At 47.2% G+C, this 27,473-nt stretch overlaps 1 protein-coding gene across 11 annotated transcripts in view; it reads right to left on the bottom strand.

The window, feature by feature from the left end:
* The window catches only part of PIK3C2G (phosphatidylinositol-4-phosphate 3-kinase catalytic subunit type 2 gamma), a 2,048,585-nt gene that overhangs the window by 634,480 nt on the left and 1,386,632 nt on the right, over positions 1-27,473 (bottom strand). For all 11 annotated transcript variants that reach the window (XM_085652678.1, XM_085652687.1, XM_085652677.1 and 8 more), the window contains one exon: positions 17,428-17,522. In XM_085652678.1, coding sequence (XP_085508804.1) covers positions 17,428-17,522 — 95 coding nt within the window. The remainder of the gene's footprint in view (positions 1-17,427; positions 17,523-27,473) is intronic.

Genomic DNA, 27,473 nt, shown 5'->3' with positions numbered 1-27,473 from the left:
CAGGCTGGCTTAACTTAAAGGAAACGTGTAAAGCTTTTAAGCACACCACAACCAGTATTAAAGAAAATTCCCAAACCAATTTAGAACAATAGAGAATACAATCAATAGAGCCAGATATATTAAATAATAGTTTTAGATAAGTTTAGCAACTAAAAGCCCAAAGCGCCACTTGTAGACATCCGGTCTTAATCAGCAGGGCAGTCCTCTGAAAAACAAAGCAGGCCTCAAGCCACAGGAAAATCCTCTGTTGAACACGGCAAGCCTCAAGCAACAGGGCAGTTCTCTGGAAAACACGGTAAGCCTCAAGTGGCAGGTCAGTCCTCTGTTATACAAGGCAGTCCTTCTTCTGTAATATCCATAGGTATAGGAGTTTACTGAAGAGTGGCTCCGGAGGTCTAATATGTATTACTCGTGCAGTGTTTGAAGAGGGAGAATCTTCCAGGCTGATTATGGAAAGTTCTCCCCTTCCCGGCCAAGGCTCCAAGAAGTCCAGAGTGTCAAAATGTTAGTGTCAGGTTCCTTTGTGTATGTACTGGAGGCTGTTCTTTAATATGTAGGTGGGGCAGTGAATGGCTCTGCCCTCACCTATCTAGACAGGAGTACTCTCCAAGCTATACCCAGGTCCTATTGTTTACTGTCTAGGCCCAATACACAATCTTGATTGGGGGGAGCCATTAACAGTCCAAGCTAGCGGGAAACTCCTAAAAGGCATTAGAGACTTTTGGGCAATCCAGTTGAATGAAGAAGTCTTTGTTGAGGTTGATATTCTGAAAATGGTAAAGCAACCTCAGAAGGATGACCATCTTCATCAGTGCACTAACTCTGCTCCTGTTAGTGGTAGGTTAATCCACCTCTCCAGCATCCCAGCTATGTTGGACATGGATTTTCCATAATTTTTAAACATGAGTATGTCAATCCCAGTGGAACTGAATGATTAAGTAGCAGACCAGGTCTATCTGTGACTTCAAAGGATGCTGTACCTCTGGGACCTTGGTGATCCTGGTTAGTAGCATCAGGAAATATTTAGACCAGTTGATGTTAAGGTCTGACCTGACAAAGGTAATTATTTCCTCAACAACTGGATCGAGGTTAAGTAGGGGGTATTTTACTATTGAAAGGATATCGTCTGAATACAACGAAAGGATAATCCTGAGGGACCCAAACCAAATGCCTCTATCATGATGAAACCCATAATATACAAGCCAACAGCTTTATTGAGAAGGCAAAGTGAATGGTAGACAGTAGCTATCCCAGCTTTGTCACCTTTGTGTAAGTATTGGTGCAAAGTGTAGACTGGTTACTTTTTTTCTGGTGTGGGAGCTGTGTACAAGAGGGATTACCATTTCTGCAAAGCTCTACATATTCCCACTGGGTCAAGCACTGTAAGCAAAAATGTCCATTCAATGGAATCAAAGGCTTTGGATGCATCCAAGAACTCTGCCCCACCTCAAGTTGAGGCTCTGTTTGGTGTGTGATGGTAAAAAGTGTATGGAAATTGTCTGACGTTGATCTGACAGAAATCAAGTCAGATTGGTCAAATGGACCAGCGCGTGTAACATGGGGAGCATTCTGTTTGCAATGATTTTAACTAGTACTTTTGCACAATATTTATGAAAGAAAGTGGCCTTTAGGACTTGCCGGCATGTGGCATCTTAGCAGGTTTCAGCAGGGCAATACCTTTATGCATGGTTAGAGGGAGGCTACCTGTTTGAAATGTGGGTCTCTAGTTGGCAATGGTTTGCACCTTTGTCCAAGTAGAAACCCTTCTTCCTAGTCAGGGCAAGGGGGATACGCTTCTAAAATAACCCCTGCTCACCCCCTTGGTAGCTTGGTACGAGCAAACAGGCTCAACTCAGAGGCAGTGTGTAAAGCATTTGTGGACACATACAGTAATACAGTGAAACACTACAAATGGACACCACACAAATTTAGAAAAATACGAAACTTTTATCTAAACCAGACAAGACCAAAATGACAGAAATCCACAATACAGTAATTAAAATGTAATCCTTAGAACAACAGTTCTGTCCATAGCAAACTATAGATGCAAAACTTTAAACACAAAGTATCTTGGATGCGTCACAATCAAACAAAAACAGCCGCAGGAAAGGTGATGCGTTGGTTCCTTATGCCTAGGGAAGCTGATGCGTCGATTCCTCACTCCAGGGGAGATGATGTGTCGGTTCCTTCTGCCACAAAGGGGTGGTTCCTTACTGAAGGGGAGGCGATGCGTCGGTTTCTTACTGTGCGGGTAAGTGATGCATCAGTTTCTTACTGTGACCCCAGCGTTCTTGTAGAATTGCCCCCCCGGTGTGATGCGTTGGTTCTCCATGCGTCTGCAATGGCACTGCATTTGTCTCTCCAGCTGCTCAGCAGGGCCTGCATAGGAATTGGTGCAGTGATCTCAGACTTCAGAGAATGTTCCATGGGATTCGGCGTGTGGTGAAGGAAGGAAGGTCAGGGGAGCTGGTGGTGAAGTCTTTGTGTCCCTGAGACTTCCGAACAGGAGGCACGCTCTACTCAATCCCTTGGAGATCTTCTTCAAGCAGGATACAGAGGAAAGTCTTCATGCTCTCCTTGGCAGAAACAGCCATTGCAGGCCAACCCCAGACAGCACACAGCAAAAGGGCAGTACTCTCCTTCAGCTTTCCGAACTCTTCTCCTTAGCAGAGGTACCTCTTGCGTCCAGAAGTATTCTAAAGTTCTGGGGTCTGGGCCCCAATATTTATATTCCATTTTACTTTGTTCTCTTGTGGCAGAGAGGCTTTAGGCTCTGTCAAACCCAGTTATGTCCTTTTTGGTCCAGTTTCCTGGCAGGAGGTGTAGGCAGCATTGTGTAAGGCAGACAAGGCCCATTTAGGTCAAAAGAAATATCCTCCCCTACTCTAAATGCAGCCCAGGTCTATTCAGCCCAGCCCTGGCTCATCCAGGAAAGGCAGGACACACATCAACCCCCCCCCCCCCCCCCCAGTGGCTGTCTACAGTGAATGCACATACCTCAGCCGCTGTCACTCCAAAGTCAGACATTCAATCCACAAACCACCAGAGGCACACAGGATGGCTAAACAAGAAAATTCCCCATTTCTAAAAGTGGTATTTTTAAACACAGAATGTAAAAATCATCCATACTAAAAGATGCATCCTTATAGTCTGAGTTCAGGCATACTAAACTTCACCTTTCTATCTTCTCCCAATGGGAAGTTATTTTTATAAGATGTTATCAATACAGTCCCATTCTATTCTATGGGACAGACAGCCTTTCAATAGTGAAAAACGAAATTCACTGTAGTTCACTATCAGGACATGTTACACACATCAGGACATGTCCTACCTTTAACATATTCTGCACCCTGCCCACAGGGGTACCTTGGACCTACCATAGGGGTGACTCACATGTAAGAAAAGGGAAGGTTAGGGTCTGGCAAGTGGATGCACCTGCCAGGTCAACATGGCAGTACCAGACTGTGCACAGACACTGCAGTGGCAGGTCTGAGAACCTTTTGCAAGTCTGCTTGTGTGGGTGGCACAACCAGTGCTGCAGGCCCACTAGCGGCATTTGACTTACAGGCCCTGGGCATACACACTGCATTGGACTAGGGACTTAGTAGTAAGTCACACAAGCAAATCATGGAAACATCAATCCATATATATATTTACAACTTACAGAGGGAGCACTTGCACTTTGGCACTGCTTAGCAGTGGCAAAGAGCCCAAAGCAATTAGACCAGCAAAAACAAAGTCCAGTACACAGAAAAAACACAGGAGGCATAGGCAAAAACACAGGACAAAACCACGCTGTTAGAACCGGCGGTCTCTAGTTGGCAGAGGTATACACTTCTGACAAATAGGGACCGACCAACTCTAGTCAGGGCAAGGGGATTACACACTCAGATAACCCCTGCTACCCCCTTGGTAGCTTGGCAGAGCAGACAGGCTTATCTCAGAGGCAGTGTGTTAAGCATTTATGACCACATACAGTAATAAAGTGAATACACTACAGATGGACACGACACAGAAGTTATTATAAAAATAGTATTTTTATATAAGGCTTAGCACAAGACCAAATAACGACAAAAATATACCACAGTCTTAATAAATACTCTTTGGAAGGAAAAATAATAGTTCAAGTAAGGTTTCTTCTTGGCAAATAGTTCTTTAGCAAAGTATTCTTCTGCACAGTTCTTTGGCAACAACGTAACCCCCACAGGAGTCACACGACGTCGAGTCTACAAGATTCCCAAGGTTCGGCGTCGACCGCGAGGAGCGCTACGTCGAGCCTGGAGTTGCAACAGACCCCACAAGTACAGTACCTTGAGAAACGAAGAAAACGATGATCCACGGCGTCGAGATGTCGGCGTCGAGGTCGGCGTCGATCGTGCCTCGGAGTCGGGTCAATCCGCAGCGGCGTCGAGGGATGTCGGGCCGGAGCAGCGCTCACGGCGTCGAGACGGGCGTCGAGTCGATGCGATCAGCAGCGGCGTCGGGACGGGGTCGCTTGGAGGCAGAGCCGATACTCACTCCTCACTGGCGTCGATACCGGCGTCGAGACGGGGTCACTTGGAGCCGGGGCCGATACCCACTGCTCACTGGCGTTGCTGCTGGCGTCGAGACTGCAGATTTTCCCTTGTGTACTGGAAACAACACTTTCCAGCAATTCAGCAATCCAGTAGATGGGGAAGTCCTTTGGCCCTGTGACTTCAACAGGAGACTGGCACTCTTCCAGTCCTTGGAGATTTTCTAGCAAGTGTTCAGAGAGTACACACCAAGTTCCTCTCTCCTTGTTCCTTGGCAAAAATAAAGAAGCAGCTTTCAGGTTCCTCCACAGCAAAACAGCACTCTGGCAGAAAGGGGAGGCAAGTCCTTAGATCAGCAGGCTTCTTGTCCTTGGTACAGGTTTCCTTGTCAGAAGTGATCTGAGTTCTTGGTTCAGGGGTCCTTCTCTTATACCCCTTTTTCCCTTTGTTCCCTTTGTCCAAGCAGGGAGATTCCCACCATCTCAGGTTTGTTGTGGGTGTTGCTAGGCAGAGGCACCTGGCCTATTCACTGAGCAGGGCAGAGTCCTCAGCCGCCCAGCAGGAGGCGGAGCCAGTATTGTCACTGGTAGGAGCAGGGCTATCAGTCGCCCAGCAGGAGGCGGGGCCAGTATTGTGTCAGGCAGGGCAGGCTACTCTTCCCTCACTCTACGTGTAAACGCCCCATTCACCCCACACTGACTCACTCAGACCTCTGGAGCCACTCAGCCCCTGACACACACACCAAACCAGCAGAGACCGGTAGATAGTTGGACAAGAAAATAGCCACTTTCTAAAAGTGCTATTTTCAAACATAGAATTTAAAAACCATCCATCCTAAAGGGTGTGTTATTAAATTCTGAGTTCAGGGATACTAAACTCGACTTGCTACCATGCTCCCTGAGTCAGATAGATTATAATGGAGTTAATAATCAGTCTGCCCAGTCTGGCCTATTGGAGGCAGGTAGCCCTTCAATAGTGAAAAACGAAAATGGCTGTAATTCACTATTAGGTCATGCCACACACATCAGGGCATGACCTACCTTTTACCAACAATGCACCCTGCCCTAGGGCCTACCATAGAGGTGTCTGAAATGTGGCAAAGGGAAGGTTTAGAGACTGGTAAGTAGGTTTCCTTACCAAGTCGACATGGCAGTCAGGGACTGCACGCAGGCGCCGCGGTGGCAGGCCTGAGACACATTTTGCACGCTGCTTCTGTGGGTGGCACAACCAGTGCTGCAAGCCCACCAGCAGCAGTTAACTTACACGCCCTTGGCACGCGCAGTGCACTAGACTAGGGTCTGAACAGTAAGTCAACCAAGCCAATCATGGTAACACCAATCAACGTAACAATTTAGCATAGGGAGCACTTGCACTGTGGCACTGATCAGCAGTGGCACAGTGCCCAAAGCAATAATCCAGCAAAAACATCGTAAACAGAGGAGGCAAAATGAAAAAAATGGAGGAGAGACTCATGCCAATGATGCCAGGTCTAACACGTGTCCCCTCCAGCTGAAATGTGGGGAGAACTACCCTTCACCCAGGGAGTCCTCATCACTAAGGCGGAAAAATCTGGACAGACCATCAGCATTGGCGTGATCTGTACCAGGGCGGTGTTCCACCGTAAAGTCCATCCCCTGTAGGGAAATGGACCACCTCAACAGCTTTGGGTTCTCACCCCTCATCTGCATTAACCATCTGAGGGGCCTGTGGTCCGTCTGAACCCGGAAGTGAGACCCAAACAAGTAGGGTCTTAGCTTCTTCAGCGCCCAGACCACAGCAAATGCCTCACGCTCTATCGCACTCCACCTTTGTTCCCTGGGAAGTAACCTCCGGCTGATGAAGGCTACAGGTAAGTCTCGGCCCTCCTCATTCATCTGTGCTAGAACAGCCCCCACACCATGCTCTGAAGCGTCCGTCTGGACAATGAATTCTTTTGAAAAGTCGGGTGCCTGGAGGACCGGTGCTGTACACATTGCAGTTTTCAGGGTGTCAAAGGCTTTCTGACAGGCGTCAGTCCAGATCACAAGTCTCGGCTGCTTCCTGGAAGTCAGCGAGGTCAAGGGGTGCACAATGTTGCCATACCCCTTGACGAACCTCCTGTAGTAACCCGTGAGACCCAAGAAGGCTCTCACCTGAGTCTGGGTTTTGGGCGGTTCCCAAGCCAGGATGGTATCTATCTTGGGTTGCAGGGGGGCCACCTTGCCGCTCCCTACTTGGTGCCCCAAGTACACCACTGAACCCTGCCCAATCTGGCACTTACTAGCCTTGATTGTGAGGCCTGCTCTGCGCAGGGCCAACAACACTTCCTGGAGGTGGCGCAAGTGTTCCTCCCAGCTGGCGCTGAACACTGCTATATCGTCCAGGTAGGCGGCGCTGAAATCTTCCAGCCCGGCCAATACCTGGTTAACCAACCTCTGGAATGTGGCAGGGGCATTCTTCATCCCAAAGGGCATCACACGGAACTGGTAGTGCCCATCTGGGGTGGAGAATGCAGACCTCTCTTTTGCCCCATCAGTCAAGGCGATCTGCCAGTACCCAGACGTTAGATCAAACGTACTAAGGTACCGGGCAGCCCCCAACCGATCGATGAGCTCATCAGCTCTGGGGATGGGGTGCGCGTCAGTCTTGGTGACCGAATTGAGTCCTCGGTAATCCACACAGAACCGAAGTTCTGGTGAAGCACCAGGTGCTGCAGCCTTTGGGACCAAGACCACTGGGCTGGCCCAAGGACTGCTAGAGGACTCAACCACCCCTAAGGCAAACATCTTGGAGACCTCCTCCTTGATGTATGCTCTGACCTTGTCAGTCACCCTGTAGGCCTTGTGCCTCACAGGAGTGCTGTCCCCGGTGTCCACATCATGGACACACCACTGAGTGACACCAGGGATTAAGGAGAACAGATCAGGGAATTGTACCAACAGATGGCGACAATCTTGCTGCTGCTCAGGGGTCAGTGTGTCAGAGAGGACAACACCATCCACTGACCCATCTTTTTCTTTTGCACACAGGAGGTCAGGAAGAGGCTCACTCTCCTCCTCCATCCCAGCATCTGTGGCAAGGAGCATGCCCACTTCGGACCTTTCTAAGTGGGGCTTTAACCGGTTGACATGCAGGACCCTTAAGGGGTTCCTGGGAGATTTCAAGTCCACCAAGTAGGTGACATCGCTCTTCTTCTCCACAACCTCAAATGGTCCAGTCCACCTGTCCTTGAGCGCACAAGGTTCCACAGGGGCCATGACCCAAACTTTCTGACCAGGTTGAAGCTCAACCAGAGTGGCATTCTGATCGTACCACCGCTTCATCTCTTCCTGGCTGGCCTCCAGATTTGCCTGAGCAAGATCTCTGAAGCGCCGAGTCTGGTTCCTAAAGGCCAGCATGTAACTATATACATCCTGGGGAGGTTTCCTGGGAGATTGCTCCCAGCCTTCTTTGACCAGACTCAAAGGTCCTCTTACCGGGTGACCATACAAAAGCTCAAAGGGGCTGAACCCTAGAGACTTCTGTGGCACCTCACGGTAAGCAAACAGCAGGCATGGCAAGAGGACGTCCCATTTACGCCTCATTGGTTCTTCAAGACCCATGATCATGCCTTTTAGGGTCCGGTTGAATCTCTCAACCAGCCCATTACCTTGAGGGTGGTAAGGAGTGGTAAACTTGTAGGTTACCCCACACTCCTTCCACAGAGACTTCATATAATTCGAAATGAAGTTGGTGCCCCGGTCTGACACCACCTCTCTGGGGAACCCCATGCGGGAGAAAACACCCATCAGTGCCCGTCCCACCACGGGGGCCGTCACTGTTCGGAGAGGGATGGCTTCCGGGTACCGGGTGGCATGGTCCACCAAGACCAGGATAAACCTGTTGCCCATGGCTGTCTTGGGGTCCAGTGGCCCCACAATGTCAATTCCCACTCGCTCAAAGGGGGTACTGACGACGGGAAAAGGTTGGAGGGGAGCCTTCTGCTTCCGCCCACTTTTCCCACTTGCCTGGCAAGTCTGACAGGTCCTACAATGGATATCTGAATCCCTTCTCATCTGGGGCCAATAAAAATGGGTGACAAGCCTGTCATAGGTCTTGTCCTGCCCCAGATGTCCAGCTAACGGAACGTCATGAGCCAACCCCAGTAGGAAGGCTCTGAAGCGCTGGGGTACCACCAGCACACGGGCTGACCCAGGTTCAGCAGCCTTAGGCTCGCTATACAGGAGGTCGTTCTCCCAGTAGACCCAATGTGATCCTGACTGATCACCTGTCGTTTGGGCTGAGGCCTGCTGCCTCATACCCACAAGAGAAGGGCACACTTTCTGCTCGGCACAAAATTCCTCCCTGGAGGGACCACCATCCTGCTGCCAATGGGTCAGCTCGGGCAGGTCTCCCAGTTCGGCCACTTGTTCTCCTGTCGGTTCCAGGGCATCCCCCTCAGGGTCTGCTCCCTCCTGGACCGCGGGAACGATGGGGGACGGTTTCCCGCGCCCCCTGCCTCTTCTCTTCACGGTTGGGACCTGGGCCATACTTTCAGGCTCCGGGCCCCCATCAACACCCTTACTGACTGACATGGACCGGGTGGTCGCACACACCCACTCAGGCAGACCCAACATTTCCAGATGCGATTTCCTCTCCACCTTAGCCCAAGGGGAGTCCTCCAAATCATTGCCCAAGAGACAATCAACAGGCATGGCGGGCCTCACAGCAACCTGAAGAGTACCTGAGACCCCCCCCCACTCAAAAGGAACTTGAGCTACCTCACACTTACTCTGTGAGTTGTCAGCAGCTACAACGGGGTAGAATGCATGAGGGACCACCTGCTCTCTGGACACCAAGTGACACTTGACAGCTGTCACACTCGCTCCGGTGTCTCTGAGAGCTTCCACCCTATGGCCATTAATGGTCACCCACTGCCTATATTTCTTAGTGTTACTAGGCAGAGGGGTTGGAGGGACCATTTCCACGTCTCCTAAAGAGACCAGGGACATTTCTGCGGGACCCCATCCACCGGGGGCACCCATCTCCTCCCCTCCCAGGGCTACACTCGCTACCTGACGAGGGGGTGCACGCGGCGGTGCATTCGAATCCTTCATGGGACACTGGGGATCATAATAACGGTGTCCCACCTGCTTACAGGCATAGCAGGTCATGGGGCCCCTGTGAACAGGTTTACCTGTCGGGGCCTCTGGTTTCTTTACAGGGGGAGGCTGGGAACCCTTCCCTTGGTTCCCTTGGGGACTACTTTGGGGCCCTTTCTGAAACTCCCTCTGTTTACCCCTGTCCCCCCCACTCTTCTGCTGGGGACCCTGCCCACCCTTGGCTGAGTCTCCCACTGGACCCTTGTGGACCCTGGTACTGACCCAGCGGTCCGCCTCCTCAGCAAGTTTTCTTGGGTTAGATAGCTTGCTGTCAACAAGGTGCTGGCGTAGCTCTGGAAAACAGTTATTAGACAAGTGCTCCCAAGCAAACAAATCATAAAGAGCATCATAACTATCAACCTTGCTACCCTTTATCCAACCATCCATGGTTCTGCAGAAAAAAGACACATATTCAACCCACGTAGTACCAGGCAACTTCTTACATTCTCTAAAGGTTTGTCTGTACTTTTCTGGGGTTAAGCCATATCTCAGCATTAAAGCATCTTTCATATGAGTATAAGACATCCTATCCTCAGCAGGAAGGCTCAACAAGGTATCTCTCCCCTCGTTTGTAAAGCGGCTCCACAACCCCGTTCCCCAATCCTTCTCAGGGACCCGGTGGGCCAACAATGCTAACTCATATGCTTTAAACCATTGGCTAATATCTTCATTCTTACTGTAATCCTTGATCACATCTTTCGGAAAATAAAACCTACTTTCTGCAGGCACGGATGGAGTGCTGCCACCAGAGGGATTCAACTCTAAACTCTTAGTTTTAAGCTCCATCTCCCTCACCATCTTCTCACGTTCAAACGCTAATTTCTCTCTCTCAAAATCTAATCTTTTGCTCTCCATTTCAGCTTCTCTCTTGCTTCTTGCATTCTCTAATTCCAACTGCCCTCCTAATTTAAGTTTCGCCATTTCCAACTTGTACCCCCTCTCCTTCTCCCTGTCTTCTAATTCTTCGGGGGAAAGGCTCCTAGAGGACGCACTACTGCCTGGAGATGACACTGGCCCACCTGTGGGCTCTTCCTCTTCCTCTTCTTCTTCCTCTTCCGGTACCACCACCGGATCAGAGGGATTTCTGGCCTCTAACCAGGCCTTCAGCGCTTTGAGGAAGCCCTCTTTCTTGGAGACACCTGTGGTAGGAACTTTAAACTGCTTGCAAAATCCTTTTAGATCTTTTAGCGTGTAGGAATCTATCTTCTCCTTATCGAATTCCCCCACAACATTCTCCACAGGTGTAGTAGCTCCGGCATTCTCCATGGTCAAAACTGGCAGTGTTTAAGAAAATAAGCTCCAGGAAAGCGGAGAACAAAAATAGAATATCCTACCAAACAGACTGTGGCTGCGTTATGGTCTGCTTTCACTATGTAGCGTACACTAATCACTGCACATGAGTCATAAATGCAAAAGTTCAAATCCCACCGCTGCCACCAATGTTAGAACCGGCGGTCTCTAGTTGGCAGAGGTATACACTTCTGACAAATAGGGACCGACCAACTCTAGTCAGGGCAAGGGGATTACACACTCAGATAACCCCTGCTACCCCCTTGGTAGCTTGGCAGAGCAGACAGGCTTATCTCAGAGGCAGTGTGTTAAGCATTTATGACCACATACAGTAATAAAGTGAATACACTACAGATGGACACGACACAGAAGTTATTATAAAAATAGTATTTTTATATAAGGCTTAGCACAAGACCAAATAACGACAAAAATATACCACAGTCTTAATAAATACTCTTTGGAAGGAAAAATAATAGTTCAAGTAAGGTTTCTTCTTGGCAAATAGTTCTTTAGCAAAGTATTCTTCTGCACAGTTCTTTGGCAACAACGTAACCCCCACAGGAGTCACACGACGTCGAGTCTACAAGATTCCCAAGGTTCGGCGTCGACCGCGAGGAGCGCTACGTCGAGCCTGGAGTTGCAACAGACCCCACAAGTACAGTACCTTGAGAAACGAAGAAAACGATGATCCACGGCGTCGAGATGTCGGCGTCGAGGTCGGCGTCGATCGTGCCTCGGAGTCGGGTCAATCCGCAGCGGCGTCGAGGGATGTCGGGCCGGAGCAGCGCTCACGGCGTCGAGACGGGCGTCGAGTCGATGCGATCAGCAGCGGCGTCGGGACGGGGTCGCTTGGAGGCAGAGCCGATACTCACTCCTCACTGGCGTCGATACCGGCGTCGAGACGGGGTCACTTGGAGCCGGGGCCGATACCCACTGCTCACTGGCGTTGCTGCTGGCGTCGAGACTGCAGATTTTCCCTTGTGTACTGGAAACAACACTTTCCAGCAATTCAGCAATCCAGTAGATGGGGAAGTCCTTTGGCCCTGTGACTTCAACAGGAGACTGGCACTCTTCCAGTCCTTGGAGATTTTCTAGCAAGTGTTCAGAGAGTACACACCAAGTTCCTCTCTCCTTGTTCCTTGGCAAAAATAAAGAAGCAGCTTTCAGGTTCCTCCACAGCAAAACAGCACTCTGGCAGAAAGGGGAGGCAAGTCCTTAGATCAGCAGGCTTCTTGTCCTTGGTACAGGTTTCCTTGTCAGAAGTGATCTGAGTTCTTGGTTCAGGGGTCCTTCTCTTATACCCCTTTTTCCCTTTGTTCCCTTTGTCCAAGCAGGGAGATTCCCACCATCTCAGGTTTGTTGTGGGTGTTGCTAGGCAGAGGCACCTGGCCTATTCACTGAGCAGGGCAGAGTCCTCAGCCGCCCAGCAGGAGGCGGAGCCAGTATTGTCACTGGTAGGAGCAGGGCTATCAGTCGCCCAGCAGGAGGCGGGGCCAGTATTGTGTCAGGCAGGGCAGGCTACTCTTCCCTCACTCTACGTGTAAACGCCCCATTCACCCCACACTGACTCACTCAGACCTCTGGAGCCACTCAGCCCCTGACACACACACCAAACCAGCAGAGACCGGTAGATAGTTGGACAAGAAAATAGCCACTTTCTAAAAGTGCTATTTTCAAACATAGAATTTAAAAACCATCCATCCTAAAGGGTGTGTTATTAAATTCTGAGTTCAGGGATACTAAACTCGACTTGCTACCATGCTCCCTGAGTCAGATAGATTATAATGGAGTTAATAATCAGTCTGCCCAGTCTGGCCTATTGGAGGCAGGTAGCCCTTCAATAGTGAAAAACGAAAATGGCTGTAATTCACTATTAGGTCATGCCACACACATCAGGGCATGACCTACCTTTTACCAACAATGCACCCTGCCCTAGGGCCTACCATAGAGGTGTCTGAAATGTGGCAAAGGGAAGGTTTAGAGACTGGTAAGTAGGTTTCCTTACCAAGTCGACATGGCAGTCAGGGACTGCACGCAGGCGCCGCGGTGGCAGGCCTGAGACACATTTTGCACGCTGCTTCTGTGGGTGGCACAACCAGTGCTGCAAGCCCACCAGCAGCAGTTAACTTACACGCCCTTGGCACGCGCAGTGCACTAGACTAGGGTCTGAACAGTAAGTCAACCAAGCCAATCATGGTAACACCAATCAACGTAACAATTTAGCATAGGGAGCACTTGCACTGTGGCACTGATCAGCAGTGGCACAGTGCCCAAAGCAATAATCCAGCAAAAACATCGTAAACAGAGGAGGCAAAATGAAAAAAATGGAGGAGAGACTCATGCCAATGATGCCAGGTCTAACACACGCCAAGGATGCCAGGTCTAACACTACCCAATTCGAAGAACTCATTATACACTTCCGACTGGAAGTGAGTGATTTCTTCCTTGTATTCTCTATAGAACTCCACTAAGAGTCTGTCCCTGTCCAGCAGTGACCCATTCCTTAGTATCTTGATCACTACTTTGATCTTTTGTAATGTAATGGGGGTACAGAGATGTTCTTGTTGGCTCAACTCTAGCCATGCCATGTTGCCCTATCGAGATATGCATTCTCACATGCACTGTGACTAGGGATTGAGTTAGCTATGGGTTGATGTTGAAGTCAAAAATTACGTGGAAACTTTCTGATTGACTGTGTACCATTGCACTATTTTGAGTCTCAATCTGGATCGCGGCTGTAGCTGCAGAGGGAGGATGGATAACTCCAGCCAGGTTATGTCCTGGGTGCTCACCTTCTCAATATCTCTGTGCTGTAGAATACTTTCCAAGAAACTTAGCTTCTCTGTCAGTTGTCTAATTAATTTCATGCTATTTGAAGTTGAGCTCCCACAGCACTGCCACACCAAAATCCACCAAGTACATCTGTTCCAGTCTATGTATCTCAGTTTCGATTTTAGTAAGGTCTCCCCTATGCAAGTTGAGGATGCCAAGGGATTTTGATGTGCATTTACCTCAGATAACAACCTTGAATGCCTCCCAGAGGGTGGCATATGTCACCACAAAGTCCTTGTCCTCTGGAAAATATGTACTGAATGGTGATTCCAATGATTCCTCCAGGCTCATCCTTCATGATCTGTTTGGGGTTACACATTCCAGATTGTTGAGTCAAAAGAACAGGTGAGTGATCTGACAGAATCCTTAGAAGATATATCACGGACTCCACCCAGCCCATAAGTCTCTAGTAACCAAACATGAAACCAATCTATATGAAGAGGTGTGACAGCAGATTGGAACGAATTCACCTGGGCAGTAGGATAGTATTGCAAAACATATCTACTAGATCAAACTGTTGTATGCTTTTCGTTAGTTCCAGTCGGGTCTGTTTGTGTTGTTGGGGGTCAATGTGTTTGCTAATAATTTCTGGATATATGGTAACATTTAAATCACTTAACTACACTAGGGAGTGTTGGTTAGTTACTATTAGTTTGGATTTAATTTCTGAATTGGAGGGGTCATCGATGTTAGGATTATATATGTTCAACAATATGAGGTGTGTGAAGCCCAGGATTCCCTGCACTAGCACAATTCAACCTTACATGTCTGTCTCAGAATGAATTTCCCAGAGACAAGCAAGTCATAGGGTGCAAAAGGATTTCCACCAGGATTTGCAGCCGTATGTTGAGGTGCAATTAGCTAGCACTGTGAAGTGTAGAGGATGATTTTGACGGATGCTAAACTCCAGTTGCAGAGATACATTTTTCGGAGGCAATCTTGTTGAGCAGACCCCTAGTCCCCCTTAGTAGCAATGCCGATGTGCCTCCTGTATAGCAATTCCCTTAACAAGGTTAAGGCCAGATGTACGACCCTTACATTTTGTGACGCGCAAATTGCGTCGCTTTGTAACTCGCAATTTGCAACTCGCAAAATGCAATTCACAACAGTGTCTCAGACATTGTTAGCTATCCTAATGGGGTCGCAAATTGCCTGCCTCATTAATATTCATGAGACAGGTGCTATTTGCGACCCCATTAGGAATGGCCAGCACTCACAGGGATGGTGGCCTGTTGGGGTCAGCAGACCACCATGTCTGTGACTGCTTTTTTAATAAAGAATTTTTCTTCTTTTTTGAATGCAGCCCATTTTCCCTCAAGGAAAACGGGATGCATTTAAGAAAGAAAAATGAAACATTTCAGTTTCATTTTTTAATGGAAGGCAGTGGTCCCTGGGATCACTGCCTGCTCTTAGAAAATATTTCCACACACACTCACAAAGGAAAAGGGTCCCCTGGGGACCCCTTCCCATTTACGAGTAGCTTACCTCCTACTTGAAGTAGGTGGTAAACTGCAAGTGTTTTGCGGCCGCAAAGGTGGTCACAAAATAATGGTGCATTACATTGTGACTTGCTATTAGGAAGGGACGCTGCTACCTAATAGCGAGAGTCACAAACTGTATTTTGTGAGTCACCGACACGCAAAATAGCATTTGTACATGCCAGGACCCTTTTTTGCGGTCGGAAACGGGCTGATTTCCCGTTTGCGACTGCAAAAAAAGATCGTACATCTGCCCCATAGAGTCTAGTAAAAGCTCAGTTTATTCATGTAATTATAATAGAGAATCTTATATAACATGTAAGTCACAAGTAACAATTATAATTTATGAGGAATAGTTCAGTTGGTTTTGCACTTTCTGCAAACATCTGCATGCTATCTATTGCATTTGAATCTATATATCTGAATCCTTTCAGGGTCTTAATTTTCAGATGTTGATATAATGGATGTCAATGCATTGGGCCTTACTATTATTAAATGATAACAAAACAAAAAAAAATATCAAATTAAAGTTCTTCTCTGACATTCCCTACAAATCCATAAAAATCCACAGTTTTTGCCTAAGAAAATTCACATGTCTAAACATAATGTGACAGAAAATTATCTCAAGCACATGCAAGGTATTTCTTGAGCATTTTGCACAGGAAGTGATGATTGAAAGCAGAAATATGCAGGCTGGAGAGAGGACAGTTAGGTCGCGTCTGGCTATTATGTGAATCTGTTTTTTCCTTGCGGGCATTCTAAGTGTGAGGTGAATAACTTGCTACCACGTTATCTGGCTACTGAAGGAAATTGGGCTGTACAAGTAATAGGTCCACAATTTTAACTTATTGGTAACCAGGCACCTCATTGTAGCACTTGACTCTCTCAGGGTAGCAAACCAGAGCAGTTCAAGGCTAACTCTGGGGAGGTGGTGTGGGCTAGTAGTCATAATTCAATGGCAGCCAATAATATTACTCAATAAATGAGTGGTTTTTTTATTAGAAAAGGAAAAAGTAAATTTCTTACGCACACTACTAAATAATAAGCATTAATTTACATATATATTCCTCAGACAGATAAAAAAATACTCTCAGTCACAACTTCACCCCTGACTATTGTGACATTACTCAAAATTGCTTTTCAAGCTTTTATAATTAAAATATCCACCTGACTATAGTGACATTACAATCTGTTCCTTACAAGTGTAATATCACAATTATCTCTGGTATGGTGAGAATAGAGTCCTCACTTGATGGCAGCATTAAAATCTTATACAGACTATTCTGATATTGCTACTGTCGACCATGCTGACTCACAATCCTCTTTCTGACCACTGTGACATGAATCTTTCTCAAATTACATTCACATCAACATGTCACATGTGAGCTTGGGTGCAGCACTTAGGGCCTCATGTAGGTAGCCAAATACCGGTCGGTAACGGCCGATTTTCGGTAATTATACCGTTACCGACCGGTATTTTGGCTACTGGTATGTAGGGGGACAATTTTTGGTTTCGGAATTTACCGAATCGGTAAAATTACCGATTCGGTAATAATACCGAATCGGTAATGTTACCGAATCGGTAACTTTTCCGAATCGGTAATTTTACCGATTCGGTAAATTCCGAAACCAAAATCGAGATGTAGGGGGAGTGTGTGGGTGTGTTTAAGAGTCGGTATTTACCACCAACTAATAGTTGGTGGTAAATAATGAATGGATGTGTATGGGCATTTTGAAGCGCGTAGCAGTGTGCAATGTGGCATACATACATGCCCTTAGGGCATGTATGTGTGCCACATGTGCACACATGGCCGAATCAGGGGTGCAACAGGGTGTCAATGTGACACCCTGCCACCCTTGCATGTGTTCCCCCCATTACCGAATCGGTATTTACCGATTCGGTAATGAGGCATACCTTCCCATCAATGGGAAGGTATGCCTCATTACCGAATCGGTAAATACCGATTCGGTAATTACCGAATTGTAACGAATCGGTAAAAAATACCGACTCATTACCTACATACGAGTTACCACTTCTAAAATACCGATTCGGTAACGTTCGGTATTTTAGAAGTGGTAACTGGTATGCTACCTACATGAGGCCCTTAATCTCTACCATATGTAATCACATTATACATATGTAAGTATGCCACTACAATTAAAAACAGAAAATATGTTGTACAGTTTTCTTACCAAAAAAGCTGATGGGCCACCCGAATACTTTGAAGAGAGCGAGTCAGCAAGAGTTTCACTAGTGGGCTTTCGAGATGCCATTCAAACTTGAATGCCTATGTAAAATTTAAAAAACATAAGACGTCAATACACGTTAGTTTTATAAGGTACAGCCAAAACAATGCCATCTTTAGCAACTTACAATATATTTATATTTTCATGCAGAAAAATTGACTGTGATTATAAACCTTAGCTTTTACTATATCAAGACGGGGACACATGGTACTGCTCTGTGTTTGTATTTTGTGTTATTTAGATTTTGATACAGGCAGTTTTATCAGTCTAGCAAGACATATTGTCACCATTACACACTCTGCCACATAAAACACACACTCCACACACCCAACAACATATCGATGCACATTCAGACAGTGTAGTCAATCAGCGTTTTGTAGGCATTGTCTGATTTGTGTAAGGACACTACAACTATAGGTCGGATGGGCTGTCCATTGCAATACAAATCTGCCCACAGCATTTTGGGGATGTTTTCAAGGAAACAAAGCCCTTGAAGCCAGGTGTTCATTTCAACAAGCCTTCGTTGGATAATTTATACACCTTGCTGCTTTTCCAATAGTCAGACACATGGTCGGGAGTGTGGTGTCGCTCCAGTGATGTAACTGGAGCGGCCAGCATTAGCATGTTCCACTCCAGGACCAGGGGTGTCACAGAGTGCAGCCCCGCGTGTGTGGTTGTAGTGGTCTGTGCTGCACCACGTTTTGCAAATGTAATAAATATTCCCCGGCTGGGCGTGGCCAAAAGATGAGACCCGGGCCATGGCAGTACAAAAGGCAAACCTGCATCCGTGTCATTATTTTCAATTAGGGCCGTGGGCCTACCTGCCCCTGATATATTCCTGCGTGGTCGCGGCAACAATTAAGTGCCGTAACACCCAAGCACAACATTGGCGACTAGTCGGTGTCCTTCTCTGCTGCCCTGGTACTGTGTGGCGGGCATGTACCATTTGTGAAGTATGCAGTGCTCGTGCCATGTGACCTGTGCGGCCAGGAGCAGACCAGTGCATGTACAGCGGTGAGATGGGGCCTACCATCTAACGTCACCTACAGACAGAGTTTCGGTATAAGTGGTGAAGCTTCCCTCATGACAAGGGAAAAAGGTGAGGGACATCATCTCTGAGATTGACAACACCCCCATCAATCAAGGTTTACTAGCCCAGAATCAGCCCCCCCCCCCACTTCCGGCAAGCAACTCTCCACCCTCCCTTTGCTGGATTCTATTTCACTGACACAGCTGATGAACCACACCAAATCGGGTTCCCCCGCAGACTCGTGCCCCCCAAGGATTTTCTGAATGGCCCTCCCCGGCCTAGAAAATCAGCTCCTTGCCCTACTGAATAACTCCTTGGAGACTGGCCACCTACCTTCCAACCTGAAGGAAGCCAGTGTCACTCCCCTCCTAAAGAAACCTGGCGCAGATGCCGCTAGCCTCAAGAACTATAGGCCCATCTCCCAGCTCCCTTGCTTGTCGAAAGTGATAGAACAACATGTTCTCAAAACACTTTCATCATTCCTGGTGGATAACCAACTGCTCCAGAAGCGACAAGCTGGGTTTAGAGCCCACCATAGCATGAAACTGGTGATGTTGTTGGTCCTTGATGATCTCAGAATCATGGTGGACAACAAAAAAACGAGCGCCCTGATTCTATTATATTTATCAGCGGCGTTCGACACGGCCAACCACACCCGCCTGTTGGATCGAATAGAGGACCTGGGTATTCATGGGCCGGCACACCAATGACTAGCTTCCTTTCTGGCAGAGCGGTCCCAGAGAATCCAGTTAGGGGAGCGGGTATCAGACAAAGGCACCCTCACCTGCAGCGTTCCTCAAGGCTCCGCACTGTCCCCGCTCCTCTTTAATATCTACCTCCAGCCTCTGGTGAGAGCCTTAGTCCACATGGACTGCTGAGTTTTTAACTATGAGGACGACACCCAGCTCATTCTCCAGATTGACAATTCCAGCTATCACCAGGTCGTGGCACAAAAAAATCCTTAGATTCACGGTAAACTGGATGACTGCCAACTCCTGAAAATCAATCCCGATAAAACGGAAGTACTTGTCATCCCCACGAAAGACAACCCCTGGAGCGACCGTTTCTGGCCCCAAGAGCTGGGTGCCACCCCCACACCAGTACATGCCGTAAAAAGCTTTGGCATAAAAATTGGTTCAAAGCTCTCCATGGCCAACCAAGTCACCGCAGTGGTCGGAACCAGCATAGGGCTTATGAGCCAGCTATGGAAACTTGTCCCCCTGTTTTCAACTTCCTCGTTGACTAATAAACTACAGGTGGTGCTGAACGACGCAGCCAGATTAATCTTTAGGTTGCCAAGATGGTCCCACACCTCCCCTGTGCTGCACAAATTGAACTGGCTTCCAATCAAACAGAGAGCTACATTGAAGGGCCTTTGTATCACCCATAAAGCAATCCACGGCAAAGCCCCGGCCTATATTAAAGAACACCTGAAGAACTATGTTCCGGGCCGAGAACTGCCACCTGGCCATTCCAGAATACAATACTGCATCCAACGGGGGTTGAGCATTCTCCAACTTGCTCCCGCATCTTTGGAACCAACTGCCCGATTACCTGCGCAAGGAACCGCCACTCCTCCCATTCAGGAAACCGCTTAAGACGCTTCTGTTCAAGGAGGCCTTAGACACGGCTTAACTGGCCCACCATGCAGCCATGCACCCATTGACGACCTCTGGCAACTCTCTCTCAAGCGCTTAGAGACCTGCCGGTGATTAGCGCTATATAAAAATCAATTAACATTAACATTGACATTAACATTAAAGGAACAAGATGGCTTATCGGCAGTATCCTCGTGGGGCATAAGTGAGGAAGTTCCCCCTGCTGGCTGTGTACAAGAGGTGAGTTAGAGAGAGGGAACACATTCTGAGTAGCATTGCTGGTCTCTGAAAAAAGTGCACTAAGAGACTGGAAAAAAGGCTTTGCATGGTCAGCCTGTCATCGGAGGAGTGTTAGCTGGTGGATGAGGGTATCTGTGGGGAGGCTAATCCCCGTGTCTGGACGCATGGTGGTGTGGTGTAGAGCAGGTGGTAGTGTAACAACATAATGAATACGGGTGAGTTAGAGAGAAGGAACACATTCTGTGTAGCATTGCTGGTCTCTGACAAAAGTGCACACAGAGACTGGAAAAAAGGCTTTGCATGGTCAGCCTGTCATCGGAGGAGTGTTAGCTGGTGGCTGAGGGTGTCTGTGGGGAGGCTAACCCCTGTGACTGGACTCAGGGTGGTGTAGAGCAGGTGGTAGTGCTACAACACAATAAAAAAAAGGAGATTGGATCAATCATGTTAAAGGCATCATAGTGTACACCACACCTTCGTTGATATTATGACAAACATCGCAGCAGTGGTGCCCTTCTCTGTAGAAGGTGCTCTGTTGGCACAAGCCCCTAAGTGGAAAGAATGAGTAGAGAGAGTGCTGTTGTCCTTTGAAGCAACAAAAATAGAGGATGCACAAAAGAGGGCGGTTGACCTTCACCTAGGGGGAAGAGAAATTTACAAAATCTCGAAGTCCATTAATGAAGCAGCTCCCAAGAAGCACCTCCCTCTCATAGCAGTTCTCAACATGCATTTTAAACCAATTGTGAACCAGGACTATGAGAGGTTTGTGTTTCATACAGCAAGACATCAGACTGGGGAATCAATCAATGTCTTTCTTGCACACCTGAAGGAATTTGCCAGCAATTGTGACTTTAATGATGATAATGAGGAAAGATGGTAGATCATTCAGAGATGCATCGGTCATACTCTGTGAGAGAATACTAGAAGCAGGGGCAGCACTCCACCGTCAACCCCTTCTCCGAAGTAAAGGAGCGAGGCAGGAACAACTCTGTTTTTACCATCGGCACTGTGACCCAAACCACAAGACGCCTACCGCAATGCGAGATACGAGTGGGAGATCACATCACCACTGCAGTGGTAGATACCCGGGCAACCATCAATATCATGTCTGCCTAAACTTAAGGCACCATGATAGAGGGTGATGCAAGGCAAGTTCAAGACTACAATATCATATGGGTCCCACTCGGTGGAGACCTACATATATGTTTCAGAGGAAGGCCATGGAATACTCCTAGGGTGTTGGGCAGCCGAAGATCTGGGCATCGTAACCTTCACTTTTGGCATACATCAGGAAGCTATAGCTCATATCCTCTGTGAATTTCCCACTGTTTTTTAAAGTAACGGGTGCCTGAAGGGCAAGGTGATCCACCTGCATATTCACCAGTCTGTGAGGCCAATAACTCTCCGAAATTGGCGCATCGCGTTTCATTTGAGACCTCTGGTAGAGAAGGAATTGGACAAGCTTGAGACTGCAGGCATCACTGAAAATGTAACAGGACCAACACCCTGGGTATCACCTATTATGGTAACAAGGAAACCCAAACAGCCTGGTGAAGTGCGGATATGGGTGGACATGCCCAATATCACGATAAAGAGGGAGAAACACCTGACACCTACAACAGATGATCTGATTGGTGAACTCAGCAGAGCTAGTTGCTTTTCGAAACTGGATTTACGTTCCAGATATCACTAGCTCATCCTGGATGACAACTCTTGCTACATCACAACTTTCTCAACCTATGTTGGGTTGTGGTGCTACAATCGTTTCAGTGTTGGGCTCTCCAGTGCCCCTGAAGTGTTTCAGAACACTATTCAGGAACTTCTGGTTGACCTCCCAGGTGTTGTAAATGTCAGTGATGACATTTTAATCAATGCAAAGACAATGCCAAATTGAGGACTGTGCTCCACGGGATTCAGGAGTCAGGTCTAACACTTCATTGTAATAAGTGCGAATTTCTGCAGCAAAAGTAACACTTTTTCAGATACATCTTCTCATCAGAGGGAGTGACTCCAGACTCTGATAAAGTCAGAGATATCAAGGAAGCCCCGGCAAGTGCGCAGTTTCTTAGGCATGGTCAAATATTGTGGCCGGTTTATCAGAGACCTCACTACCCTGACACAGCCTCACCAAGAGCTCACAAAGTCGTTGGTCCCCTGGTCATGGGTTCCAGAGCAGAAATCTGTTTTCAAGGCTTCCAAAGATGCACTTTCTTCCAATACCACATTGGCCTATTCTGACCCCCAGAAGGACACCACCATAGCTGTGGATGCTGTCCCCAAAGAGTTGGAGGCATTCCTGATGCAACAATACATGGAAAATGGCGAGTGAATCCGTCTTGCCTTTGCAAGCCACTTTTTAACCAGCACTGAACATAGATATTCTCATAGCAAAAAAGAGGCTATAGCCATTCACTGGGGGTGTCGATATTTTCACCTGTATGTATACGGACATCCATTCACTGTGACAACCGATCACAAAACCTTAATCCCTCCTTTCAAGGATACTGCTGCCAAACCACCTCGACACACTGAGAAATGGGTGCTAGAACTCCAGGAGTACAATTGCCATGTGGAGCATTGCCCTGGGGCACGCAACCTGGTGGATTATCTGCCAAGGCACCCTCAAGCAGCAATAATCTTTTCAATGACTAGTCTCCGGTCAGTGATGTCAGCAAAATATTGCAAGGAAAGTGCCAAGGGCGTTTCAAGGAGTATCTTGGGTACCCTTGGGATATCAATGTATCCAACAAAATTTCTGCCTCCCTAAATCAGTCCCTTCTATGTTAGCAATTACATTGAATTCTTTAAAATGTACTGTAAGGAAATGAATCATGTAATGTGGTGGGTGGAAACTAGAGTATTCTAACAGAGTGTTTCATTTGATGGGTTCAGGGGGCATTTAAGGAAGGTTAATAAGACCTCTGGATGCAGTATGGGTAGAGGTCAATGTGTCACTACTGTCAGAAACCTATGTTCAGCATTACAGACTAGAGGAGATGGAGTCTGAGGAAAAGAGTTTTGGAATAGGGGTTCTAAGTTGAGTCCTGTTGTAAATATAAATCATCAAGGTTCATTAAACATTAGGTGCAGCAGTTAATCATTGTACTCTGAAATATTTTGGTGGCTACAGTTTAAAATTAAAAAATTGCTTTGTTATTCCTCATACATTCTGGCTGGGACAAAGACACAGGAAGTAGAAGTAGAAGTAATGTCTAGGATTACTTACTAGTACGCAGAATTACTCTTCGTACTGGCATCCTTGCGACAGCCACTATAAATGGCCCATCCTTCCCATTCTCTAGAATTCATTTTATTTGGTATAACAGGAGAACCCTTGGTAAACCAAGTAATATAGGGTGCCCAGGGGACCAGTGTTCTGGGCTTGGATTACAGCATATCCTGTCTGGAGGCGTGTTAGACCTGGCACCATTGGCGTGGGTCTCCCTTGCATTTTTTGTCTTTGCCTCCTGTGTTTTTGCGGTGTGTTGGATTCGGTTGTGCTGGTCAAGATGCTTTGGGTACTTTGCCATTGCTGTTTAGTGCCAACGTGCAAGTGCTCCCTTTGTAAAATTATTGTTATGGATTGGTGATTCTATGATTGGCATATTTTATTTACAGGTCAGTCCCTAGTAGAGTGCAATGTGTGTGCCCAGGGCCAGGGCCTGTAAATCAAATGCTGCTAGTGGGCTGCAGCACTGATTGTGCCACCCACATAAGCAGCCTATAAATGTACTCTGGCCTGCCAATGCTGAGCCTGTGTGCAGTCTGGTACTGCCATGTCGACTTGGAAAGTGCACCCACTTGCCAGTCTCTAACCTTCCCTTTTCTTACATGCCCAAGGTACCCCCGTGGGCAGGGTGCCGTGTAAGTGAAAGGTTGTGTGTGGCATGTCCTTATAGTGAATTACTGCCAATTTCGTTTTGTACTATTGCAAGGCTGCCTGTTCCCATTGGATAGAATGGAGAGTTTGTTTATAACATCTACTAAACTTAACTACCCCTGGGAACAAGGTAGGAAAATAAAGTTTAGTATGCCTGAACTCAGAATGTTAAAATACATTCTTTTGGTGTGGGTTATTTTTACATTCTGTGTTTGAAAATACCACTTTTAGAAAGTAGATATTTTCTTGCTTAGTCATCCAGTGTGCTGGGTAGGAGCAGTGGCTACCGAGACACTGATGAGTCCGGGCTGGGCTGAATAGACCTGGGCTGCATTTAGTCTAGGGGGGCGAGATTTCCGTTCACCTGAATAGGCCTGGTCTGCCATTCACAATGCTGTCTCCACCTCCTGCCAGGAAGCTGCACCAGTGAGGACAGAACTGGTTTTGGCTGGGCACAGACACTCTCTGGCTTCAGAGGACAAAGGATTGTTGTGTATAAGAGAGGGGCCCAGACTTTTAGATCACTTCATGGGAAATCAAGAGGAACCTTTGCCAAGGAGAAGAGCCGGAGAAGCTGAGGAGGAATGCTGCCCCTGTGCTGTTTGCTGTCTGGGGTTGGCCTTCAGTGGCTACTTGTTGCCAAGGAAAGGAGAAAAGCACTTTGCTGTTTGCTGTGTCCCCATCTTGAGGAAGGTCTCTATGGGCCTGAAACTGAGCTTGCCTCCTGTTCTGAAGTCTCAGGGACACAAAGACCTCACTACCAGCTCCCGTGAACTGCCTTGCTGGGAGTTCTGACCTGCAAAGAGGTCCCTGCTGTATTTTGGGCCTCTAGAGAACTGTTTTCCGCTGGGAGCTGGAAAATCCACACAACTTTGAGAACCAAGACACATCCGCACCTGTTTCCGAAGCATCGCAAAAGAAACAGTCGCAGCGTCTGCTGCGGCTCGAGAAATCGCCGCACGCTGCATCGAGTGCAACGGTCTCCAAAGCCCGAGATCACCGCACCAATCACGACGCAAGGCCTGCTGTGTGGCTGCCACAATCCACATATCGTCCCAGATTGCCGCATCGCATCGGGGCGCCAAGTCTGTTGTATCATTGAAGGACGCAGTAAGTAACAGACGTATCAACTCCCCACGCAGTAAGAAATAGACGCATCAACTCCTCTCCGGTAAGGTACCGACTCCCCTGCACAACAGTAAAGAACCAATGCAACACCTGCCCCGGAGCAAAGAACCAATGCATCACCTTCCCTGAGTGTAAGGAACCGACACATCACCTTTCCAGCAGCCCACTTTTTTTGTTTGCGTGACGCAGCCAAGGTACTTTGTGTGAAAAATGTTGCATCTACAATTTGATTTGAACTGAACTATTTCTACCATCTAGAAGTCATATCTTTATTTTGTATTGTGGATTCTTGTTGTTTGGTCTTGTTTTGGTTTAGATAAAGATTACTTTTTTTTAGGTCGAGCCTTGACAGCGCATGCGCTGTCTGCAAGACCGGTAGTAATCTATAAAACCACTCTATTCCCACCTCCTGCTTACTATCAGTCAATTCCATTGTCGTTCTTCTTTCCTGTCTCCTGTCTCATTCGTGCAGCCGAGAGCTCATTTCCTGCGACGGCTTAGGAGCACCAGTAAAGTACAGTGTACTTATGCTCTCCGTTGTTATCTCCTGTGTATAAGCACTTTTTCATTATCTTTATTGATGCTTTTGGCATCACTGCTTTCCCAGTTTTGAATCCCCTTTGCATTATAAGCCCTCCCCCCACCCTCGAGCATACACAGCCCCTGCAGCAGTCTTCTTTTGGCCCATCGCCATTTTAAATCCCCTTCACATTATAAGCCCTCTGCCCTCCCCCCACCCTCTGAGAGCACACAGCCCATGCAGCAGTCAGATTTTGGCTTGTTAGAATTGTTATCCTTGGTGTTAGCTGGTAAGCAATGCAATGTAGCAGTTAATGACAATCCGATTCAATGAAAACATCCGTGGTGGATCTTATATCTCAGTAGCAGGTATGCTTCAGGGAGGAACACAATGACTGCCTGTTTGACCGGGATGCACATGCTCCCAAAACTGAAACTATATACAGAGTACTTGAGTTTTAAAATTTTTATTGGCCCACTTTTCTGTTAATGCCTTAAGTTGCCTCTCAATTTGTTAAATAGTCTCATGATGATATGTGTTCAACTTCATTGAATCACATAAGCTCGAGTGAAATGTGTGTGAGCAAAACGTGTGTAGAGGTGAACGAATAAGTCAGACTGGGGTCTGTCTAATCCACTTTTATTTAAAATAGTTGCCTGGTATTGTGTTTATGAAGAGTGTGGGGTGTTGTGGATTCAGAGGTGTGAGTGCGTATGTATCTTCCATGGAATGATTTAAAGTGACAAAACAGCACTTCCTTTCATAGAGTTCCACGACTTTAAGACAAACATGATCTTTCCTCTACAGAGTCTTGGTTCATGTAACTGCTGGTATGTTAAAAGCCAAAAATAGGCAGTTCGAAAACACTGTTCTGCACCGATTACTATGAAATTGTCACGTTTTTCGATTCTTTTGATGTGTCTGCTTTTTTAAGTCTTGGGCACAGATCAATTTAGCTGTGTGTTGGAAAGACGTATTGTTTCCAATACATATAACATATATTTAAAGTGGGATTTTGCTTATGGTTGATGGTTTTCTTGCCTAGCTCACATTTGTTATAGAGTCGATGGCTTCCTTCCATGTTCCTCTTTTTGCCCTGTCAAGTACCATTTCGGTCTCATAGTGTTGTGACTGGAATTGCATTCTCCCTCTTCTCACTTGACGAGCCTCTTTTTATGTACCATTTATCGCTCCATGGGAATGCATATGTTCCTTGCTCTCTATCTCCTGTGTACTTTATTCCCTGGATTAATTCTTAATTTACACCCTCCCCCCACATCCCACTTTCCAACCTGCTTCCCAATTAAAAAAATTTTAACAAGAGACTAGCAGCAGCTACTGGGCAACTGGCTACCTTGATTTGAGCTGGTGTGCGTAGTCGGGCACAAAGCAAGAATGGTAAATTGCAATGTAATAGGTCTCGCATTCGCTATATTTTGAGCTATTGGCATTGAAATTGACAATGCCTGTTATTAATGTGTTTTTAAAAACTGCAAGTGGTGCTTAAACATGCACTTTGTACTTATAGTCCTTGTTTACAAGATGCATGGCTAGCAGTAAAAGAGGCTCGATTACTGCCAGCCTCGCTTCTCGTAAGCA

Source organism: Triturus cristatus, chromosome 4_1 (assembly GCF_964204655.1).
Source record: "Triturus cristatus chromosome 4_1, aTriCri1.1, whole genome shotgun sequence".
NCBI classification, from domain to species: Eukaryota; Metazoa; Chordata; class Amphibia; order Caudata; family Salamandridae; genus Triturus; species Triturus cristatus.
This window is presented reverse-complemented; position numbering and strand designations above follow the sequence as displayed.